General features: G+C 23.5%; 3 protein-coding genes across 3 annotated transcripts; 1 reads left to right on the plus strand and 2 right to left on the minus strand.

The window, feature by feature from the left end:
• Positions 1-242: 242 nt before the first annotated feature.
• LOC105367885 (uncharacterized) lies at positions 243-1,774 on the minus strand. The gene is made up of 3 exons (XM_011506725.1): positions 1,563-1,774; positions 966-1,239; positions 243-800 (listed from the first exon to the last, which is right to left on the minus strand). Exons 1-3 carry the CDS (start codon positions 1,712-1,714, stop codon positions 288-290), a joined length of 939 nt encoding a protein of 312 aa, XP_011505027.1. The 5' UTR covers positions 1,715-1,774; the 3' UTR covers positions 243-287.
• A 2,825-nt stretch (positions 1,775-4,599) lies between these two features.
• On the plus strand, positions 4,600-6,234 carry Pglym78 (phosphoglyceromutase 78). Its single transcript, XM_011506727.1, has 3 exons — positions 4,600-4,934; positions 5,295-5,792; positions 5,879-6,234. Exons 1-3 carry the CDS (start codon positions 4,835-4,837, stop codon positions 6,043-6,045), a joined length of 765 nt encoding a protein of 254 aa, XP_011505029.1. The 5' UTR covers positions 4,600-4,834; the 3' UTR covers positions 6,046-6,234.
• Positions 6,235-10,262: 4,028 nt separating this feature from the next.
• Positions 10,263-20,737, minus strand: LOC105368376 (uncharacterized). Its single transcript, XM_011507383.1, has 12 exons — positions 20,494-20,737; positions 20,337-20,422; positions 19,024-19,124; positions 18,211-18,360; positions 17,943-18,072; positions 15,447-15,679; positions 13,366-13,506; positions 12,214-12,554; positions 11,706-11,865; positions 11,493-11,619; positions 11,236-11,409; positions 10,263-10,458 (listed from the first exon to the last, which is right to left on the minus strand). The coding sequence occupies exons 1-12, from the start codon at positions 20,721-20,723 to the stop codon at positions 10,283-10,285; spliced, it is 2,049 nt and encodes a 682-aa protein (XP_011505685.1). The 5' UTR covers positions 20,724-20,737; the 3' UTR covers positions 10,263-10,282.
• Between the last annotated feature and the right edge of the window lie 390 nt (positions 20,738-21,127).

The raw sequence follows: 21,127 nt of genomic DNA on the forward strand, positions 1-21,127 counted from the left end.
TAAATGTTAGCATATTAATATAAAAAATAATTATGCATAGATTTAAGATATTTAATAAGATTGAAATCTATCTGTTAATTTTTTCTAATAAATTATTTCCACATTTTAAAATATTTTTCATGGAAATTGCAAAGTTAATCTATTATAACAAATTATATAACATCCAACGGGCCTATTTTTATATATTTAAAAAATTACAAAATATGTTGAAATTTGCAAAAAATTATTTTTATTTTCTCCTTTCAATTATTAAAAATTATATATTTAAATAAAATATAATTATTATATTATTTACTCTTTATAATTAGTTCTAAGTAGTTTGAAATTCTATCAAGTTTTTTGTTTGTGTTTTGATCCATAAGCTCAATTTGTTCAGTCAATTTTTTCTCCAAACTAGAAAATTTATTATCTATGTATGTTTTTAAATCAAAATAATCTTGAGATGCAGAATCATTATTGTGCTGTGTACTTTCAATTTTTTTAATAATATTTTGTTGAATGTTTTCAGCACTTTTATGGTTCGTTAGAAAATTGTCAGTTTTATGATTGATTGTTGCTATTTTTTGCAGGTGTTTAGCCATATCACCTTCGTATGAATTATTTTCACTAGAAGCATAAGATTCTAAAACTTTCCTTGCCATCTCAATTTTGTCATAATTTGGTTGATTAGTATTAATTAATAAATTATTTATTACATCTAAATCAAACATGTTTTTGGAACTATCTAATATTGATTCGGTAAGAATAAGTCTTATCCCATAGATCCACATAGTTGTACCTTTATTTTTTCTACGTGTGAACTGAAATTAGTTTATTTAATTTAATGTAACAATAACAATAAGTTCAATATTGTACTTCTAAATTATTTCTTATGTAATATTTGAGTGACAAAAATTGTATTCCCAATATAGTTTCACTCAAAAACTACAAAATTAGTTTTTAATGTATTTTTTATTAGGATTTACTTTTATGCTGGCTTCTGTGGATGGTGGTTCAATGACTGCTTCAGCTAAATATACCGAATGATCTTGAAATTCATCAATGAACTCAGCAAAAATAGTGGTTGCATATTCACCAGATTGTTTGAAAAATTCTAAAACTGATGCTTCCGAAGCTAATGCTATTCTAGCTATTTTTTGTTGATTTATAATTTTGAATTCTAATTTGCATGATTCTTCAGAAGAGCATGATTTTAAAGCCACACAAGTATCTAAAGACACTATATCCTCAAGGCTTATTCTAAATAAAATTAATTATATCTATGTTAATTTAATATTTGATAATACCAGCAGTCAAAGCCAATGTAATTAAAAAATATATTTAAATAACAAAAGTCAAATACTAAATGATACAAGGTATTATTTTCATAATTATAAAATAAATTATATATGTATATATATATATATATATATATATATATATATAACATTTAATATAATTTAAATATAAACAAAACATAAGATTTAAAAGTATGTTAAAAAAAAATTGATAATTTTTTTATAATAATCATTATTAAACATATAAATTTGAAAAAATATATTAAATAATATTGAAATCAATACCTATCTGGTGCTTGTAAAATGGATACTGTTGATATGCAGTCATCAAAACACTTATTATTATTGATTTCCCAGTTAGACGATGTAATTATAAAAGAACTTTCATATTTTGTGGTTGAACTATTTTGTTTTGATTCACTGCATTCTAATTCCATGATATTTTAAATAAATAAAATATTAAAAAAATACTTTGTAATATTCATTTGCAAGTTATATTATAGCGTTATATCATTTTAACGATATTAAATTTAAAATCAAAGTAATTTAAATTTTTATACTGTGTTACTGAAGTTAAATCACAATTCAAAATATTCGTATAGATATATTCAATTTATCTAATTTACAAGTGTTCAATTAAATAACATAATTTCATTAAGTTTAGCAAAAATTAAAATTAAAAATTATCAAATTAAATACTTCTAAAGAATTTAAATAAAAAAATTCATATTGTTCTAAACTATATTTGAATTTCGTTTTCACATTATATCGATATTTTTATTTACATTATACACGCTATTTTTGGTAATTGATACACATGTTTTTTTTTTTTAATTTACTTTTAAATAATTTAGATCACTATTAACAAAATTCAACATTCATCTAACAAGTTTTATAACCAATACTACAATGAATAACTTATGTTTCTGTAAATTAATACATTTTCAGTAAGGTTATACGTTTCGCTACTATAGGTAACGAATACCTTTAGTGTTCCGTAAATCTATTTTGGACCGGGAATAATAATAATTTTCAAATTAGGTAATTTTAAATTAATATACATTGTTAATTACAGTGATAATTGATTACATCAAAATGCTATACAAAATAAATATAAAAACTTTCATGTTACAATTGTGTTACTATAAATTATAATAAATGGATAAATAAATCAATCAGTCAGAGGTTTCTCAAGCTTAGCAATCCAAATAATCTTCTCTAAAACGGTGTATTAGGCATCTATAATATTCACAAATATTAAAAAGGTGTGTTACAATCTTAAAATACAAATTCATAACTATTTTCTACAAGGAAAATTATGCAGCCTATGTAGTGTATAAAGAAGAAAAATTATGTAGTTGGTGTAATTAATTGAGATTCTTTAAGACTTATATTTGATAGAAATAATTCATTTCTCAATTAAATGCATTTAGCTATTAATTAATTGAAGTTACAAATAATATAACTAAATAGTGGATAAAATAGCCGTCAAATGACTAAATAACCTATTAATCAAAACACTTTATGCCAAAGTAGAATTTTAAGAGATCCATAAACTGTTTTTTTTTTTTGGAAATTTCACTTTCAACTATTCAACAAGACAGAAATTCTTTGAGTGTTTTTTTTTTTGTTATTTACTTTGAATGGTTTCATTCTCTGAAGATCTACAATACATTATTTCTTTTTGTCCGGCCGGCACTGGAATAATCTATTTCGGCTTTATTTACAATTCTTACAACTAAATACGAACCACTTCGTTTAAATATAGACAAGAAATACAGGACTTCGATATAATGATCCAATTGATCTTATCTTAACAGCCGCTAAACATACAAATTATATATAAAAAAATTAATACTTTTTAATTTTTAAATATTGACTGCCATTTATAATTTAATTTTAATTTATTTTTAATAGTAATGAATTAAAACATTATGTTACATCGAATTTTTAATATATAACTATATAGTTTATTAAAAAAATTTATTAATGAAAGTTTGATTACAGGTGTCCGATATCAATTTTCTATTTTTTTATTATCTTAATTCCATAAAAGTTATAAAGAATGACTGAAAAATTTATGAAATAGACATAATTTGTTCTAGTTTAAATAAAACACGTCATCATGAAATTCCCTGTTATGTCAGATCTTGTATATATGTAAATAAATATCAGCATAAGTATTTGTCAGCAGAAACAGCATGACTAGAAATAATTTCGCAGTTCTTAACTTACATATTTATAAATAATTTTATTTATTTCAATGGACGAGTAAATTAATTTATTCAATCACAAAATTTTCATAATTCGATACTACTACAATATTATTATGAAGTTTTCTTTATATATTTCATTTAGTATACATAAAATGATTAATATAATACATGTATTTAAAATAAATGTACTATATATCGTAAAAAATTAATTTAAGGTATATAATATATGAATTATTATAAAATAATAATTTAATACTACTCAATTGTAATATATTAAAATTACATATATAACGATTTCGGTGTGAAAATTCATTGTATGATGATTTAAAATATTATAAGACCTTTACGTGATATGTAGGTGAATATCATAGCCACAAACCTTGTTATTATGAAACGGAATATTAATAAATTGCTATGGCCATGAAAAAGAATGTTTCTTTTTTTATTGTTTAATTTTATCAACAATATACGTCGTTTCTCATTTAAAAATACACCTTTCATTGAAAATTGCCTTTTCTATTAGTTTTTGTACAAAGTATTCATAAAAGTCTACTTTTCCTAGTAAAAAACATAAAAGTTTATAAAATTTTATTCATATAAAGCGATGATAAAAGTGGCATATTTTAGCTTATTAAATATACATTGAAATCTATTATTTCAGTATGTACAATTTAATACACATTTACAATACACGAAATTTATAGGAAACATGTAGGATATTTGAATAATACTATTATTTTTTGTTTATATTTAATGTTTATTGAAATATTTACTTATAAATACATTTTTTATTCATGTTTTGTATTTAAAATTGTAGATAATGAAATTATAGAAGAAGTGAGTTTTAAGTCAATTAGAATCATTTTATCGGATTAATTTTGATCAACAATTCATTATGAATTAATCGGTAGTAACTGGCCGGATGATTAATATTTAATTTTCACAGTCCCGGATAAGCAAATATGGTTAATTTATATAAGTATTGTTTATATGTTAACAGATATTTCATGACATACGAATTCATACAATTAAATTCTAAAGGATTACTTTGAATCCTTGTGCGAATACGCTGAATTACAAGTTATATTTAGATGTGCAACTCATCCGAATCTTATGAACGTTATATCAATTAATAGTTATTGGTTCTACTCTCAACTATTTAATTATTTATTTTCGTGTCTTGTAATTCTTGTAAGTACCAATGAAATTTGGAGCTTCTCTTACAATTTTATACATTTGTGAAACGCCGGTTCTTGACTGTAATAACTTCACAGAGTCAATGTGCTAAACCGGCAAATATATATTCGGTTAATCAAATAAGATTGATAATTAAGCAAAAAAATGTCAAAATATCGTATTGTTATGGTACGCCATGGCGAAAGCGAATGGAATAAGTTAAATTTATTCTGTGGATGGTATGATGCTGGTTTATCAGAAAAAGGTGAGAACCAACGAATGATTTTTTAAGTAACCTAAATGTGCTTTGTAGAGTTTCAAGGTTAAAAGGTCATGTTTCATTGAATATACTTAATTTAAAAAATTGTGTTTGTCTTATTTTTTCGTATTTTCGGCAACAATATTTTGATGTTGTATGAAGAAACATAAGTTAATGATCGTGTCAAATTATTTTAAATAATAAATAATTTGCTTTTAAAATCAGTTGAGATATTAGTTGATTGAAAAATAATTAATTTATTTTATATACATTAAACGTTTATCACTGAATTTCCTTTTGTATCGCATTGTTATGAATGATATGAATATATGATAATTGCTGTAAGTTTTATTTTTTATTATTTAGGTGAAACTGAAGCTGTTGCAGCTGGAAAAGCATTAAAACAAGCTGGTTATACTTTTGATCTTGCACATACTTCAATGCTAACAAGAGCGCAAACAACTCTTCAAAAGATTTTGAAAGAGATTCAACAGGAAAATATTTCTATTTCTAAGACATGGCGTTTGAACGAACGGCATTACGGTAATTTAACAGGAATGAACAAAACTGAAACCGCTAAAAAATATGGAGAAGAACAAGTACAAATTTGGAGACGATCTTTTGATACACCTCCACCACCAATGGAGGCTGACCATAAGTATTATAATGAGATAGTAAACGATGCAAGGTATGCTGATGAGCCTAAACCAGAGGAGTTCCCAAAGTTTGAATCGTTGAAGTTGACCATTGATAGAACCCTACCATATTGGAATGGAACTATTATTCCACAATTGAAAGAAGGAAAAAATATTATTATCGTGGCTCATGGAAATAGTTTAAGAGGAATTGTTAAGCATCTTGACCGTGAGTATTGTTTATTTTATACTCATATAAAAAATAAAGATATTAAAGATATATATTTATCTGTAAAATGTAATCATTCTTCACAGAATTAAGTAATGATGAAATTATGGGTCTTAATCTTCCGACTGGTATTCCTTTTGTTTACGAATTGGATGAAAATTTTAAACCGGTTATTTCTATGAAATTTCTTGGCGATGAGGAAACTGTGAAAGCAGCTATTGCATCTGTTGCTGCGCAAGGAAAAGCAAAGTGAATGCATATATTAAAATATAATACTTTGTCATTTTACTAATCTAATGAAATATTTAAATTATCAAATTGTATATTTCTAGTCTTGTTATTAGTTGACTAACAATTAATACAAGTATTTTATTATAAATTCCATTATATATTTTTATGTATCAATAATTGTACTGTATAATAACACAAAATATCAATGCTACCTATTGAATTATTTTTTAAATAAAATTACCAAAGTAAATATTGTTATTTTATATTGTACAAAATTGAATAAATTATAACAGTCAGTAATAAATTAGTATTAATAATAGCAATGTAACATATTCAATAAATTATTTTACAAATAACCATTTATATTTTTAAAACATACTAAATATAATTTATTATGAAGATAAGAAAATATAACATATAAATTCATAAATTTCCTATGAAAAATAAATTGTCAATTTTTAATATATTTTCCATCGATTCATTTCCCTAATTAGAAAGTATAGAGTTAAATTTAAAATTTCTTTGAGTCAGATTATTATATTTAAATTCTTGTATATTTACGACATTTTTATGAAAATTTATTAAGAAAATTTAGAAAAAAATAATTTATATATATTTACATTCTAAATATCTACACTTAGTAATCTGATTATAGGAAAGATTGGACATAATCTTCGACTATCCTTTATAATATACAAATATATGTAGATTGCGATTAATAAAAATGTAGAACATTGTGCAAAGTCAAATTGTTGGCCTGCATATTCTTCATTTGGTTCTGATGCAATGACTGGCAATACATTGAACTCCTCTTTATGAAGGTGACTTGTTAGATTTTTTTTGTCCTATCCCATTCGCATTTATAATTGGTATTGAATATTTCATTGTGACATTGATTAAACAGGTGTATCGTCTCCAATACAGGAATTCCTGCTCTGTCAAATATTTTGTCTAATAGCATAGTATCTATTTCGTCCGCTGTTATTGAAAATCTCTTAAACCATTAATTGGACCGACTAGCGGTGATAATCCAGCTATTTGGGTGACCTGGTATAATAGTCGGTTCACAGTAAGAGAAGTTACAGGAACAAACAGTGTGTCTGCAAGTGAATGGTTCATTGCTAGTCTTTTCAATCTCTACTACTAACTTATTATTTTCTAATGTTAATGTAAGTTGTAATGTAAGTTATGTTAAAGTAAGGTAATGTAAGTAAAATGAATTATGAGTACATCATAAGTATATGAAGTAAATGAATGAAGGTGCGATTGAATAAAATACAGGAAGTTTCTTCTATTATGTTACGTGTTGAGGAGTGTATATCCTTTCCGTGGTACGAGGAGTCGATGCTATTGTAGTATGCGTTAGAGCCGCGCTAATGTAATATGCGTTAGAGCCGCCGCTGTTGCATTATGCGTTGGTGTAATCCGTTAATATGTGTAGTATGATTTTGATGTTTTCAATGTTTTATGTCTTGTTTTATGTTAGCACTAGCGCGTTATTAGTTGAAGTTTAGTTAACGGATTTGATAATATAGCGTCACTATTTCTTTGTTAGATTGTTTACTTAGTTGATTACTACGTATGTATACCGCTACAGTGAGTGATAAATGTAGAAAGAAACTTGAAGATGAATAGTGCGCTTGTTATAATGACTGTTCAATTGTTACTAGACTGAGGTAGAGACTGACTGCTGCACACGAAGCGTAGTCCATAAATATTATCGCGCTAGGCTTTAAACACCGGTGTTGTTTCTATTACGATATTAATCGTGACGTCAATAGGGCATAGCCTCAAAGGTTCGTTGGCTATTGTTTTTTTAAATAACAGAATCGCGCGCTCATAACTCTCCCACTTTTGTATTCCGCTTTTCAACTTGTTTTTAATCCGTACAAACGTATTTAAAAATAAATTTTACATTTTTTTATTTTTTTGAAAATTTATATATAACTATTTTCTTTTAACACTAATGTAATGTTAATTTAGAAATTATACTGAGACAATAATAAAAATAACTTAATACATATATTAAATATATGCGATGAAACTTTTTCTGATGAAAATATGATAAATCGAATACAAAGCACAATGTATTGATTAAAAGGTATTTTGTAAAAATATATTTAAATATAATTGTAGTATTATGCTTTATTTAGCAATATATTTTTCATGAAATTTTCCTAAATCTTTATATGAACATAAAGTCATAATGCAGATAAGAATCTTCTCGACTTCTAAATATTTTAAATTATTGCGCCTCCAACTTGCAATTATGAAGGTAACTTTGACGGTCACAATTAACACAAAAGTCTATATTTTGTTTCTTATTTTATATATATGCTATTGTTTAATAATGTGAATATAGGTAATATATATTTACATAATAAAATTTATAATTTACGTGTTCATGTTGGATATCAAACAACTCGATTCTGTACATATGTGAACAAGGTCGTTCGTTGTCAAATATAAGCGTTATCGTCTATCTTTAAGGCTAGGAGTTCAGATTTATGTCACGTCTTGTCCACGTAGAATTCATGTCTCTTTATCTTTCAGCTTTCAGTTATGTATGATTTCACGCGTAAGAATAGTCGTGTAATGGCTGCATCTTGGTTAGTAGTGCAATGCTTCATGTAAATAAACAATTACAGCATATTGACGTGATGCAACCCCATCCGGATGATAGTTCCTTAGTTGCAAGGAACAAATTAAGAAATCCTTTACTTTCTGTTGCGGGAGAAAATTTTCCTTTTGATGACTATACCAAGAATGTCGTACTTATGCCTGTCACACCCGAAACTCCTGCCGTATTTCAAGAGGGTAAGTATTAATATATATCAAATTAGTTTGCATTTTTCTTTTTTTATTAGGCTTTGATATTAACCTAAAAATTTATGAATTCTTGGGCTTCGAAATTTCGTAGATGCTTGACAAAATATTACCATACGGAAGTTCATGATAATTCTTATCACGATTAAGTAAATATGTTCGACACCTATTCATATTTCTACAGTTTATAATAAATATAATATTTTCCTGCTTTTTTTGTATAACTTACTATACACAGATTTAGAAGATAAAGTTATACGTTGAAATATTTAATTGTTTTTCTTAAAACATGTAAATTACATGTTAAAATATATTTATATATTGGATAATTAAATTAATCAAATGTGAAATAATAAGTAATAACAACATATTAATACTATTACATTTATATTTTATCTTTCATAATAACTTTAGAAATAAATAGTTTGTTACAGCAATACTGTATATTATGATAATTGTTAATTTTTTTTTTAATGGAATAACGTTATAATAAACTTAAATAATATATTCAATTTTATTTTAGAAACTTTTACAATTTTGTTCCAAAGTAAACTGTCAATTTTCTTACAGCATTATGTGAATCTTATTAAATGTATTGTCAAAAAAAGATTATTGGCAAGGTTATATAAATTAACAATTTATTAAAATTGCAAATAATTGAATATAAACTTCTTTATATTATGATACAACTTAAACCAACAAAATTTCTTATTTTATTGTATATTGTATAAAATATTATTATTATATTATTGTATTATTATTATATAAAATAACTATAAATATTAAATATAATAAAATATTAATAATGTCTAATAAATGTGAACTTCTTGGAAAAAGTGGAAAATGGATGAATTTTAAATTTGATACTTTCTGTTTTCATCATCAGATGCTATTGTTTGATGAATATATCTTTTTTAAGTAATTTTAATCTATTAATAAAAGAAAGTAATCAAAATTTTTATTAGAACTAATATAAATATAAGCCAATTATTAAAAAAATACAATCATGATACTAATTACTACTTATATAGAAAAAAGGTTTTTATCGCATCAAAAATGTTTACTTATTTTCAGTAGTATAATTCTCCCTTATGTATGTAATAGAGATTGAATATTTTTTTAATAAATGAATTTATTATTCGTACTAAATATAATTATTTAATTAATTTTTTTATATACATACTAATATCTATTATATATTATGGTTTTTGAGTAATTTCAATATTTTAATAAAATGTATAACATACCTACAGATTATATGAATAAGATTGAATCTTGATTAATACATATTATACAGTATTAAATAATTCATGAGTGATATATAAAATTATTTTCAAAATTATCAATATTCTAAAAATGTAACAAACTTATTTTTCATAATTCATACCAAATAAAGAATACATAAGCGAAATATATTTTTGTATAATTTTATTTTATTCGCTACGTGGTGCAGTTCTTGATCCATAGCGTTGACTGTATGTTAAATCGTGACTTTTTCTTTGATAAGAACAATATAAAATTAATAAAATAAGTAAAATAGTTAATAGAATGACAAACAATACTCCCACGGTAATTGCTGCAATCTCACCGTCCATAAGATTGTTCCATTCTAAAAGTGAAAATTATTTATTAGATATTATGTCGAGAAATGAAGTTATTTTTAATAATTAAGTTATAATTTTAAAACTATTTACTTTTAAAATAATTGCATTCTAATTAGTATCTACAGTATTTTAAATTAAATGAGTACCTTAACAAACGTAGATAATTTCTAAGATTTAAGGAATATCATGTGCAAATTTAGAAAAAAACCATTATAATTCCACAATTATTTATATATTTTTGTTATCAGATTTATAATTTAAGTATCTTAGGATTGTAGAATTAATACATTTTCTAAATTGAATAGAAGCATTGAATAATAGTTATTTCAATTACAAAATTATAATTTTAAATGAAGTATAAATATTCTTCATTATTATGTAGATACAAATCTAATTAGATTTTGCAATTTAATTACCTTACGAAATGATTTTTTACCCTAAAGTCTTTCATAATTTCTTATTAAAATTTTAGTATAGTTTTTACATATAAGATAATATATCTTCTTATGTAAATATTATAAATATATTCTATAAAATTTTCAAAATTGAATGATTAATATACAAAATCATATTTAAATTACAAAATATTCTAAAAATTACCCAAATTCTTTTATGAATTTCTCTTATTTCATATAGGATGCTCATCTTGATCCATAAATAAATTTTAATCTTTCTGTATATGTCAGTAATAAGCAAATTATATGCTATTATAAAAATAATTTCGTAAATTTTTTACCTGTTTCTCTACAATAGTAACAAATAAATGAGTTGTACGTACGTACCATTGACATCAATTTTTTTTGAGAAGACATTTCCTGCTAAATCTGTAGCCGTTATTTCTACTGCACGATTACAACAATTATTTGAATAATAAAATTGGACAGGATTGGAAGTACCACTGACATATTGATATCGTGGATAAATGCCTTTAGGAACTGACATAACATTTTTTAACCCTGAAAAGTTGAAAAAATACTTCTGTGATTTCGAAATGCTAATTATTTACAAAATGTAAAATGAAACAAATTAACTCTGTAACCTGAATCGGAATCTTGAATTGTAATATCCATACTCCAGTAACTTTTTAAACACTTTTCTGCACTATTTCTACCTGCACAATTATTATTAAAATAGTAATATATCGTTGGCCTCATATCATCAAATAACTAAATTACAATAAACCATATAATTATATTACATTATGTTAGATTGTTACATATATAGATTTCTAAATATACAAGAATTAATTTACCCTACTTCCTGATGTTCTAACATGAAGTTCAGCAGATTTTTCTAGATTTTCTATGCCTTGAACTTGTAATGTTACTGTATTCAACACAGAATCTGTAATAGTGGGTGGTATTTGAACCACCACCACCACACTGATTGTTTGACTTGGACCTATTTCTACACTATTGTGAATAGTTTTTAATTCTTACATTAGTATAGGATTTGTATCATTTACATGTAACTTAAGGTATAATACATTCAAAACAAATCACAATTTATAATTCATTATTATAATTTATTTTAATTAAAAAAAAAATATGTATATATTTATGTGTATACAATTTGTTTTTATTTTTCGTTTATTTCAATGAAATTATTTGAAAAACCAATTTATTTGAATCAAAAGAGTTTGGGTTAATTAATTTATATGAATGTAAAAATGTACGTCATTTAATTATCAATATTTACTACGTACAGAGTTTTGAAATAGATTATTCTTATTTTTATTCTTATAAGTAAATTCAACTTACAATCTATATGGTGGTATGGTAGCTACGATTCTTAAAGGAGAGCTCCGTGGTGTAAAATAATGTCTAACTGTCAAAACATGATTATTTGTTATATCAAAAGTTACTAAATGATTTGTTCCTGGACTAGCAATAAGATTTGTATTCGGATTTATGTCTATAATAAGGTGTTTCTTTATGGGTAATTCGTCATTGGAAGATCTGTTCAAATCATCAATTTCAAAAGATCCTCTATCTATCATTCTGTTTTCCGTATGAGCTGTATTGAATTGCATAGTTCCATTACTGATATTCATAATTTTATCATCATTTGTTTCAGGAAACTTAAATGATATTGGTTCAATCTATAATTAAGTATAACAGTTGCAATAAAATGTAAATTATCAATAATCAAATAGTTAATTTAATGATTAAATTACGTTAAAAAGATAAATAAAATTCCTATATAATATAAAACATATATTATAATACCATTAAAAAAATTAAAAAATATATTCTTATTAAATATTGAACAAATCATTTTTCTATAAAAATATTATATATTGTATTATTGATTAATATTCATTTATTATTTTTAAATAGTATTGATCGTTCTTAAACATTTAATCGTTATTTTTCGAAAAATTATATTTTACTAAATTAAATTTCAAATCGTAAGTGAAAATTAAATAAATCTTATTTAATAATTGCAAAATTCTAATTTATATGGTAAGTAAATAATCATATCATTTAATTAACGAATTAATTAATTATTATGAAAATGGAGCTTTCTTTGCAAATGGCGTTTTCATCCCATGTCTTGCAGTAACATTAAAAGATTTTTTAATTCTATATAGAATCCAATTTAATTTATAATAGCCATTAGAGCATTTATAATTACTTAAGATTATTTAATATATTATTACATATCGATATTTTTTGAAATTCTAGACTAAATTAAATATTGATTAAATAACATTATAAATCCTTAATATTTATTAAAATAGATTTTCTAAGTTTTATTAATCTAAGACGATTCTTTTTTCACTATTTTTTTTCAATATAAAATTCGTAATAGAATAAGTTCGGATAAATAAGGACTATTGTAATTTAATTAATAACATGGATAATTTTATATGCTTTTTACATAAAATAAAATTTAATAAAAATATTTACCTGATCATCTAATATATATTCATCTGATCTTTTGGATGCAAATTTGCGGTTTATGATTCTGTTATTAAACCAATTGATTCTTTTGTTATTTTTATTAAAGGATTCTATCTGTTGAGAAATTAAATTTGTGTCGTCTACTTTCTAAAATATAGTTGAGTTAGTTAAATAATTCAACTTATGAATAGATTGATTATGACTCTTTACGATTGCTTATTATTTTACCTGCAAATCATTTGTTTTGACATCTTTACCTGTTGAAAAATATTTATAATTATATATATATAGAAATATATATAATATGTACATATATGTATGTGTGTGTTAGAGAATTTTTTTAATCGTGTAATTGTATTTATTAAAATCACAATTATTTACTGAAAAAAAATATTATTTGACCACTTATCATTTATAATATTAATGTTTCCATCTATTTACACCCGTATACATAAAAGATATTATGTATGACAGTTACAAATCGCTTAAAATATATTTAAATAGATTGATAAAGTCGTTGCGCATTAGGCTTTATTCAATGTATAAAACAATGACTCATGTATCATCAATAATTTTCTTTCTTTTCTTTTTTTAATCTATGAGTTATCTATAAATTGTTAATCTACTTACGCGTAAATATAGACGTGCCTACTTATTTATTTACGCAAATAACAAATCTCTATATAATGTTTAAAAGCTCAATTATGCGCTTGGCCAAAGGGCAACTTCTCGCCTGTAACATTGCACAATATGAAATCTCGCGCTTCTGGCTACAACCCAACGATTCACCAGTCACTAGTTGATCTTTGTGCTATCCGGAAAGGCAAATCGCGAAAATTTGTTTAAACAACGTTAAAAAAGTCATACAGGAAAGAAAATTACATGCAAGAGTGATCCAACATTCATTACAAGTGTATGCTCGTTTGGTGTACGCGTAACGGATGATTCGTTATTTTAGTCTCCGGCGAGTTAAATTGAGTTAAAGTGAGTTGTGTTGCGTTATTCTATTTTACCGACTTTTTGTCTTGTGAAAATTGTGTAGAAATCATTATTTAACACGTGACAAGAAAGATGTTAAGATATATAGCTATTAAAATCTTAAATTAGGACAATAAATAAAATTCAATTCTCTGCTAAAATTTTATTTCGTATTCAACAATTTAAATTATAAAATATAATAAAAATATTGAATGTATTATTTTATTTAATAGTTTAAATAATTTAATTTATCTTTTTGAAAATATAACTCTTTTTATTAATGTTTTATAAAATGTTCTTTAGTAGCAAGTAATACAATTGATAAATATATGATAATATGTTTATTTAGTTTACTATTTATTAATTATCTTATTAAAATCCTAAATAATAACAATAATATTTTAGATTTTACTAAGAGAAATTTTCTTTAAAATGTAACCTTATTTGGAATAGGTGATATCTATTTTTAAATATCTTTTGTTTATATGGAACTTTTTAAAAAATTATAACAAAAATGATTTATTTGAATTATATTATTTTAAAGTGATATTATAAATTATATTGATATATTATAATTATATTTGCTATTTGATCGTTTGATTTATATAAAATATAAATTTATATTTCGCTAACAGAATTGATTTTTTGAAAAAATTGTTGAGTATTTCCCTTACTAAAGAATATATTTAATAAATTTAGTATACTTTAGTAAACAACAATTTTTCGTCTTTAAACAGAAGGGTTAATACTACAAACTACATTAAATCACAAATTTATTGCATAAACTTACAAGTACTTACAAGATTTTGAAATGGTGTATTTTGACGTTTATAGACATTAAAAAAAAAAATGTTCTCTTCTATTGTTTTAAAATTACATAAATGGCATCTAACTATAAATTCCATGACTTTGATTAATTCGCAACGGGTTTATGTATCTTCAATTAAATTAAACTAATTCGATGTTATATTTTTAATAAAATAAGAATAAATGGCATTTCGATATAATTAAATATAACATAATTCATAAATTCAATTAGATGTTTGTTCGACAAAAAAAAAAAAAAAAAAAAAAAATTATACCGTAAACGTTATAACGAATTATTTATAAAAAATATGCATAAACATGTCATCACCCTTGAAGTAATCTTGTTGCTCCGACTCAGAAAATTCAGCATTTTTAAATGATGTCACAACAACTCGGTAAGTCTCATTGCTTGCCCCAAACAATCCAATACGCCACCCACCGAACGGAGGGTTGAGAACTTTTAATTGCAATCCAGAAACTCCGTCGGGCATGCGCGTTGTCGCAAGTGTCAGTTGTGGTGGCTTTTGCGTCGTAGCTGAACCAAAAGATGAAACTTTAGTAAGAAAAAATGTAATAATACATAGGTGATGTAAAGTGTAGCCGGTTAATTCAGTGTATTGTGCAATATTGGTCTAGAGTATTTACCTGGTACAAAATTTCTTTTTCATACATTAATAATGATAAAATGCAAAATCACGTTCAAATATGGGTCGCTGTTATTTGAATCAGGTATTGAGTTTATTTTCTGAATGTAAATAATCCACAAGACACGTTAAAATAATATAAATAATTTAATAATAGACATAACAGTTGAAATTGTTTTGAAAACAGAAATAATATCGTTTGAATTAAAATTTTTATAGCGATCAATATTTGATTGGTAAAATTATTAAAAAAAAAAAAACAATTACGGGTCTATTATTTAGAAATAATCAAACTCAATTTATCTTAAATTCAAGTTATTATTAATTTTTTTAATGAAGAATAAATTATGATTATGATAAGTGATGTGCATATTACAAACAATGTACGTTGTGAATTTGTTTACTTAATCTATTCTAAACAATGACTGTCATATTATTAAATCATTTTAACTAATACGAATAAATATGAAAATAGATGATAAAATATTCTAAACCATTAAAAAGTAAATATAATTATATATTTATTATTAATTATATAAATAAATTCAACTGTAATATATCGTATTTATTGTAATAACGTATTTTTGTTTTGTTTGTAAAGACTTGTAATATAAAGGTTTGTTGCAATAAAATTTCTTCTTTGAATTACAAGCAAATGTATTCAAACAATATCAAAAAGTACGCCCATGCATGTTTTATTGAATTATCGTGGTACGTGTTGAAGATAGCACAGTAACATATTTATGTTTCAAATATTGTGTAATCTAGAGATAGTTAAGAAAAGAAAATATAAACTATTCCAAGAAAAGAAAAAAAATGTAGGAATTTTCCATTTTACAAAGTTTCCATTTATGAATATCACAAAATAAATTCATGGTTTTTATTCTTCATTTAAATTTCATATTGTATTATTGTACTAATACAATTGCTTAAATTATAATATTTAATTCTCACGTTGATTTTCATAATAAAATTCAAACAAATGTTAAATTTAAGTCATTTATTTACTTATTGGTAATACACTTATTTGTTTAATATTACATACAAAGTTAGAGTATATATTTTAAAAGTTATCGATTACAATTCAAACACGCAATTAATTTTCTCAATTACAATTGAATGAAGTATTTGTAATTACTAACTAAACTCATTATTATCACTTTAAATAATTAAAAAATGAATGTAATTTTAATGATATATTTTATAATGTTTATATAACATTCATAGCATTCATAGTATTTTAAGATACTATGACACAAATAATATAACATAATCTTCCCTTTATGTTTAATATTTGCGACGTTAATTTTAGGCTAATATATATATATATATATATATATATATATATATATATAATGCACAGGTACATTCATCATAATACCTTGAATAAAAGTTTCTAGTTGTAACACATGGCCTTCGCTCTATTTCTTAATGTATTTGTACTAAAGATACACTTTTAAACTATCTACTTGCGTCGCGGTCGATGAGATGCTTTTCTACGTATATGTAATTAATATAAATTGAGGTAATGCTTGTATTTGAGACGCTACCCGTGTAATGTCTTTAATTTCATTTATTTATTAAATGAACTAATTATGATTATATGCTTTATATATAAACTTATGAATAAATTAAATATATCTTGATTATGGAAGGGTACAAAAATTATATTTCAATGAAAAAAAACGAAATTTTTTGTTTTGTTTAATCGTTATAAATTGATATAAGTATATTTTAAAACTATAGTTTATTTATATAGACTTGTGTTGATTTTGTGAATTTTGAAATATTCATAGGTATTGTTTGTAATATTTAATTGAAAATTTATTGTCAATATTTTCCCCTTTATCAGGCTTTCTTTTCAAATATTTATAATTAGCAGATGATGTTAATCTCAAACAATTATTATATTTTACAAAACGTAATATTTGCAATGCGGCCTACTTATTTAATTCATAATAATAATAATAATAATAATAATAATAATAATAATAATAATAATAATAATAATAATAATAAACTTTCGTAATAACGTTGATTAATATAAGTATAAAATATATTACAAATATTAAATATAGATTATGTTAAATTTGGATATGTTCTCGATTAATTTTTATTTTTTTCAATGTATATTAATATATACTTTTCACTTACCGAAAGGCATTTTCAAATCAATCTTGGAAATATTTCCAAGAACAACGGCATTTATTTCCACCTGATGTCGTTGAACATGAAAATCTATTTCAGTTTCATTCATGAGGTTAGTTTTGTCGACAAGCTTTTCCTAATATATATATATATATATATATATATATATATATATATATATGTAAATAGATCATTTTTCAATTATTTTTCTTTTCATCCTCTAAGTAATGTTTCCTCATCGTGTAAGTAAAAGTATATAAAGTATCTTACTTACATTTACATAGTTTAGTGATGAACGACCATTGTCATCAGAGTCTTTGAAAATATCGAAATTAGGCTGCAAGCTATTTATAAAGTTTTTTTCTATATTACTAACATTATCTGCAAGTCCATGCGGAATTTCGCACTTAGCAATGATTGAAAACTAAAACGAAACACAGTGATCAGCGGTAAGATTAATAAATATTGAATATGAATAACAATTAATATACTTGTAGAATAAACATTTCTCTATTAGAATAAGATTATATGTATACAATGTATTATGGTCTTGCGTAAAATAAATAGACACTCCTCTGCTAATTAAACAGTTTAAGAGATTTTGTATAAATATAAACTTCTGATTATATCGGTGCAGCATTATGGTTATAAGTAATATAATAATTATAAATCTTTATAAAAAAATTATGTTTTAAAATAAATAATTTTAATAAAGTATCTATTATGCCTTTATTAGTTTGTAAATTATTAAAATTGAATGGATTAATATCCTTTGATAAATTTTTTCAACCATTATTGATATAAAATATTATTGTAATATAAAGGATTATGAAAATTGATATTTTTAAAGATTTTAATGGAAACTTTTAATGCAGGTATCGTGGTGTGGATTCATGATTAATTTGAAAATAAAAATATTTGATAATACTTCCGAACATATAATTACATGGTTGATTCAGTTATTATAAATAATCATCAGTGTTTTAATTATTTTTTATGTTATGATTATTACATTAATATGACTTCATATTTTTGAGTAGCATTTTCTCTGACATTAAGCATAAAAATAGTATTTACGCATCATTACCATACATTCATTTTGTAGATTCTGGGAATTATTTGATTTAAACAATTTTCCTTGATGAATTTCACTGGATTCTTTATCAAAGATCGAAGTTGACCCGATATCTATAAATAATAAAATTTTAATACATGTACGTCCGTTGGATCTTGTTAATCACTAACTAATTTTTATTGCTCTTAAGGCTATCGTGTATACTGATATAGTTTATTTGCATACGTCAATGTAATATATTATCCTTGATCTTCGACTTGTTATTATAAATGTTTCACGGTAAATTTTAATGTTACAAATATTGAATGTTATTATACTACTCCATAATTATTATTTTATATTCAGTATTTTAATATTAATATATTTATATTGGGATTTGTAAAAAAAAAAAATCTCTGCAAATTCTTTCAAATTTTATAATATAACCAAATCCAATATATTATTTTAGAAGAAAGATTAAATTAGAAAAGTATAATAAAAAATATTGTTAATATGACGGAAATCATAGAAATTTTTTTAAATTGTCACATTATTATTCAAATAAATAGGTAATTAAAACAAATTGTTTTGTTTATTTTATTTTTAATATTGAACAAAATCTGAAAAATAATTACTAGTATAAAGAAATTTTTTGATAAAATTTTATTCAACGACTATTTAATGCATTTAGTGATTATGAAAATTTTGATCGCACGTTGGAAAGTGAAATATGTAATACAACAATAGTATTATTTGCTAGACATATAAATGAATATTCTCTTAATAATTTTAATCGTACTTTACTATTACTTTTTTTAATTTTACGAGTATAATTTAAAAGTGTATATTAATTAATTAAAATTTATTCAAAAATCATTATTAAAATGTACATTAATTTTTATATATTTTAATTTTATTATAACATATAAAATCCGTATAATGATCATACGTTGTTCAAATAATTTACATAGAAATTGCAAAAATATTTGTTTTGAGAATAATATCATTTATTGAATTACTGCTCCGTTCAATATATTATTAATATTTACGATTTCTTTTAAATGTTATTTTATACTTAGACGTGCCATTATAATTTAAAATTTTGATTTTATTATTATTTGAATTGCATGAAGTATTGGTTAAATTATAAGAGATAATTAAATTATTAATTTTTTATCAAATTTGATTTGATAAATTACTACTTAATTGTTGTGCTATTTAATTGAATTAAATTAAAAAACGAATTGTTACTATATAGCTTTTCAAGCTCAAATTCAATTAAAAGAATATTCAATTTACTATCACCAACATATTATCAATTCCGTCAAAAATCTATACATTATTACCAAATCTCTTTTTTTCTTCCAAATTCCAATTTAAATCAAGAGTACGAGGCCTTTGATTCATCATTGTGTTACTGCCAATACAATATCTAGAAAAAAAATACTATTTTATTGTAACGTACACTTTTATTTTAAACCAAGAATCACAGAGAAAATTCACCTCAAACATTTAATTCTATCAACGGTTAATTCCTGAATAGTTTCGGAAAATCTTTCAGTAATCTCTTCTTCCTTTGTATCTAAAAATCTCCAGAGTTGTATAGGATTAACTGTCACGTAATTATTTAAAAACTGCACATCATATTTTGATGTAACACCATGAAAATTCATAATAAAAATAAACACTCCGATATTTACTAATAAAACGTATGTAGAATTTCTATATTCCATAATGGTTTAATTTGTCGTACTCGTAAATGATAGCGACTGACAAAAAGTGCCCACTAAACCTTTTATTTATAATCTCGTTATTTCATGGAAGGTACGGAACATACGTCATTTATTATCGAAACTGCGTAAGAATAAACTGAGGTGTAGACACTAGAGAAGTGCCATTACACAATGATGGGTTTTTACTCATAATCTGTATGAACTCAAGTGTCAAGTATGAATCCTATCCCATCCTGTTGTACTTGCTTTTTGTCTCTTTTCAATAAATGTATTTTGAAATGAGATAAGTTTAAATTTTTGTGTTTAATTTGACTATTGTTTTCATGATAGGTGTATGAGTAATACTAAATACTTTATAATTTTTTTTAACTATTTAAAGAATAAAAAATTTTTAAGCCGTTGCA

This window comes from Ceratosolen solmsi, unplaced genomic scaffold (assembly GCF_000503995.2).
Source record: "Ceratosolen solmsi marchali unplaced genomic scaffold, CerSol_1.0 scaffold6, whole genome shotgun sequence".
NCBI classification, from domain to species: domain Eukaryota; kingdom Metazoa; phylum Arthropoda; class Insecta; order Hymenoptera; family Agaonidae; genus Ceratosolen; species Ceratosolen solmsi.

What these genes read in the sequence shown, in the direction of transcription:
- LOC105367885 (XM_011506725.1), bottom strand. Translation starts at nt 1,714, where the DNA reads ATGGAATTAGAATGCAGTGAATCAAAACAAAATAGTTCAACCACAAAA. An exon ending in ATTTTACAAGCACCAGATAG is followed by an intron (nt 1,240 to 1,562) that starts GTATTGATTTCA and finishes AATTTTATTTAG; the next exon opens with AATAAGCCTTGAGGATATAG. An exon ending in CCACAGAAGCCAGCATAAAA is followed by an intron (nt 801 to 965) that starts GTAAATCCTAAT and finishes AACTAATTTCAG; the next exon opens with TTCACACGTAGAAAAAATAA.
- Pglym78 (XM_011506727.1), top strand. Translation starts at nt 4,835, where the DNA reads ATGTCAAAATATCGTATTGTTATGGTACGCCATGGCGAAAGCGAATGG. An exon ending in TGCTGGTTTATCAGAAAAAG is followed by an intron (nt 4,935 to 5,294) that starts GTGAGAACCAAC and finishes TTTATTATTTAG; the next exon opens with GTGAAACTGAAGCTGTTGCA. An exon ending in AATTGTTAAGCATCTTGACC is followed by an intron (nt 5,793 to 5,878) that starts GTGAGTATTGTT and finishes CATTCTTCACAG; the next exon opens with AATTAAGTAATGATGAAATT.
- LOC105368376 (XM_011507383.1), bottom strand. Translation starts at nt 20,723, where the DNA reads ATGGAATATAGAAATTCTACATACGTTTTATTAGTAAATATCGGAGTG. An exon ending in TGATTTGAAAATGCCTTTCG is followed by an intron (nt 15,680 to 17,942) that starts GTAAGTGAAAAG and finishes CTTTTGGTTCAG; the next exon opens with CTACGACGCAAAAGCCACCA. An exon ending in AATATATATTAGATGATCAG is followed by an intron (nt 12,555 to 13,365) that starts GTAAATATTTTT and finishes ACTTAATTATAG; the next exon opens with ATTGAACCAATATCATTTAA.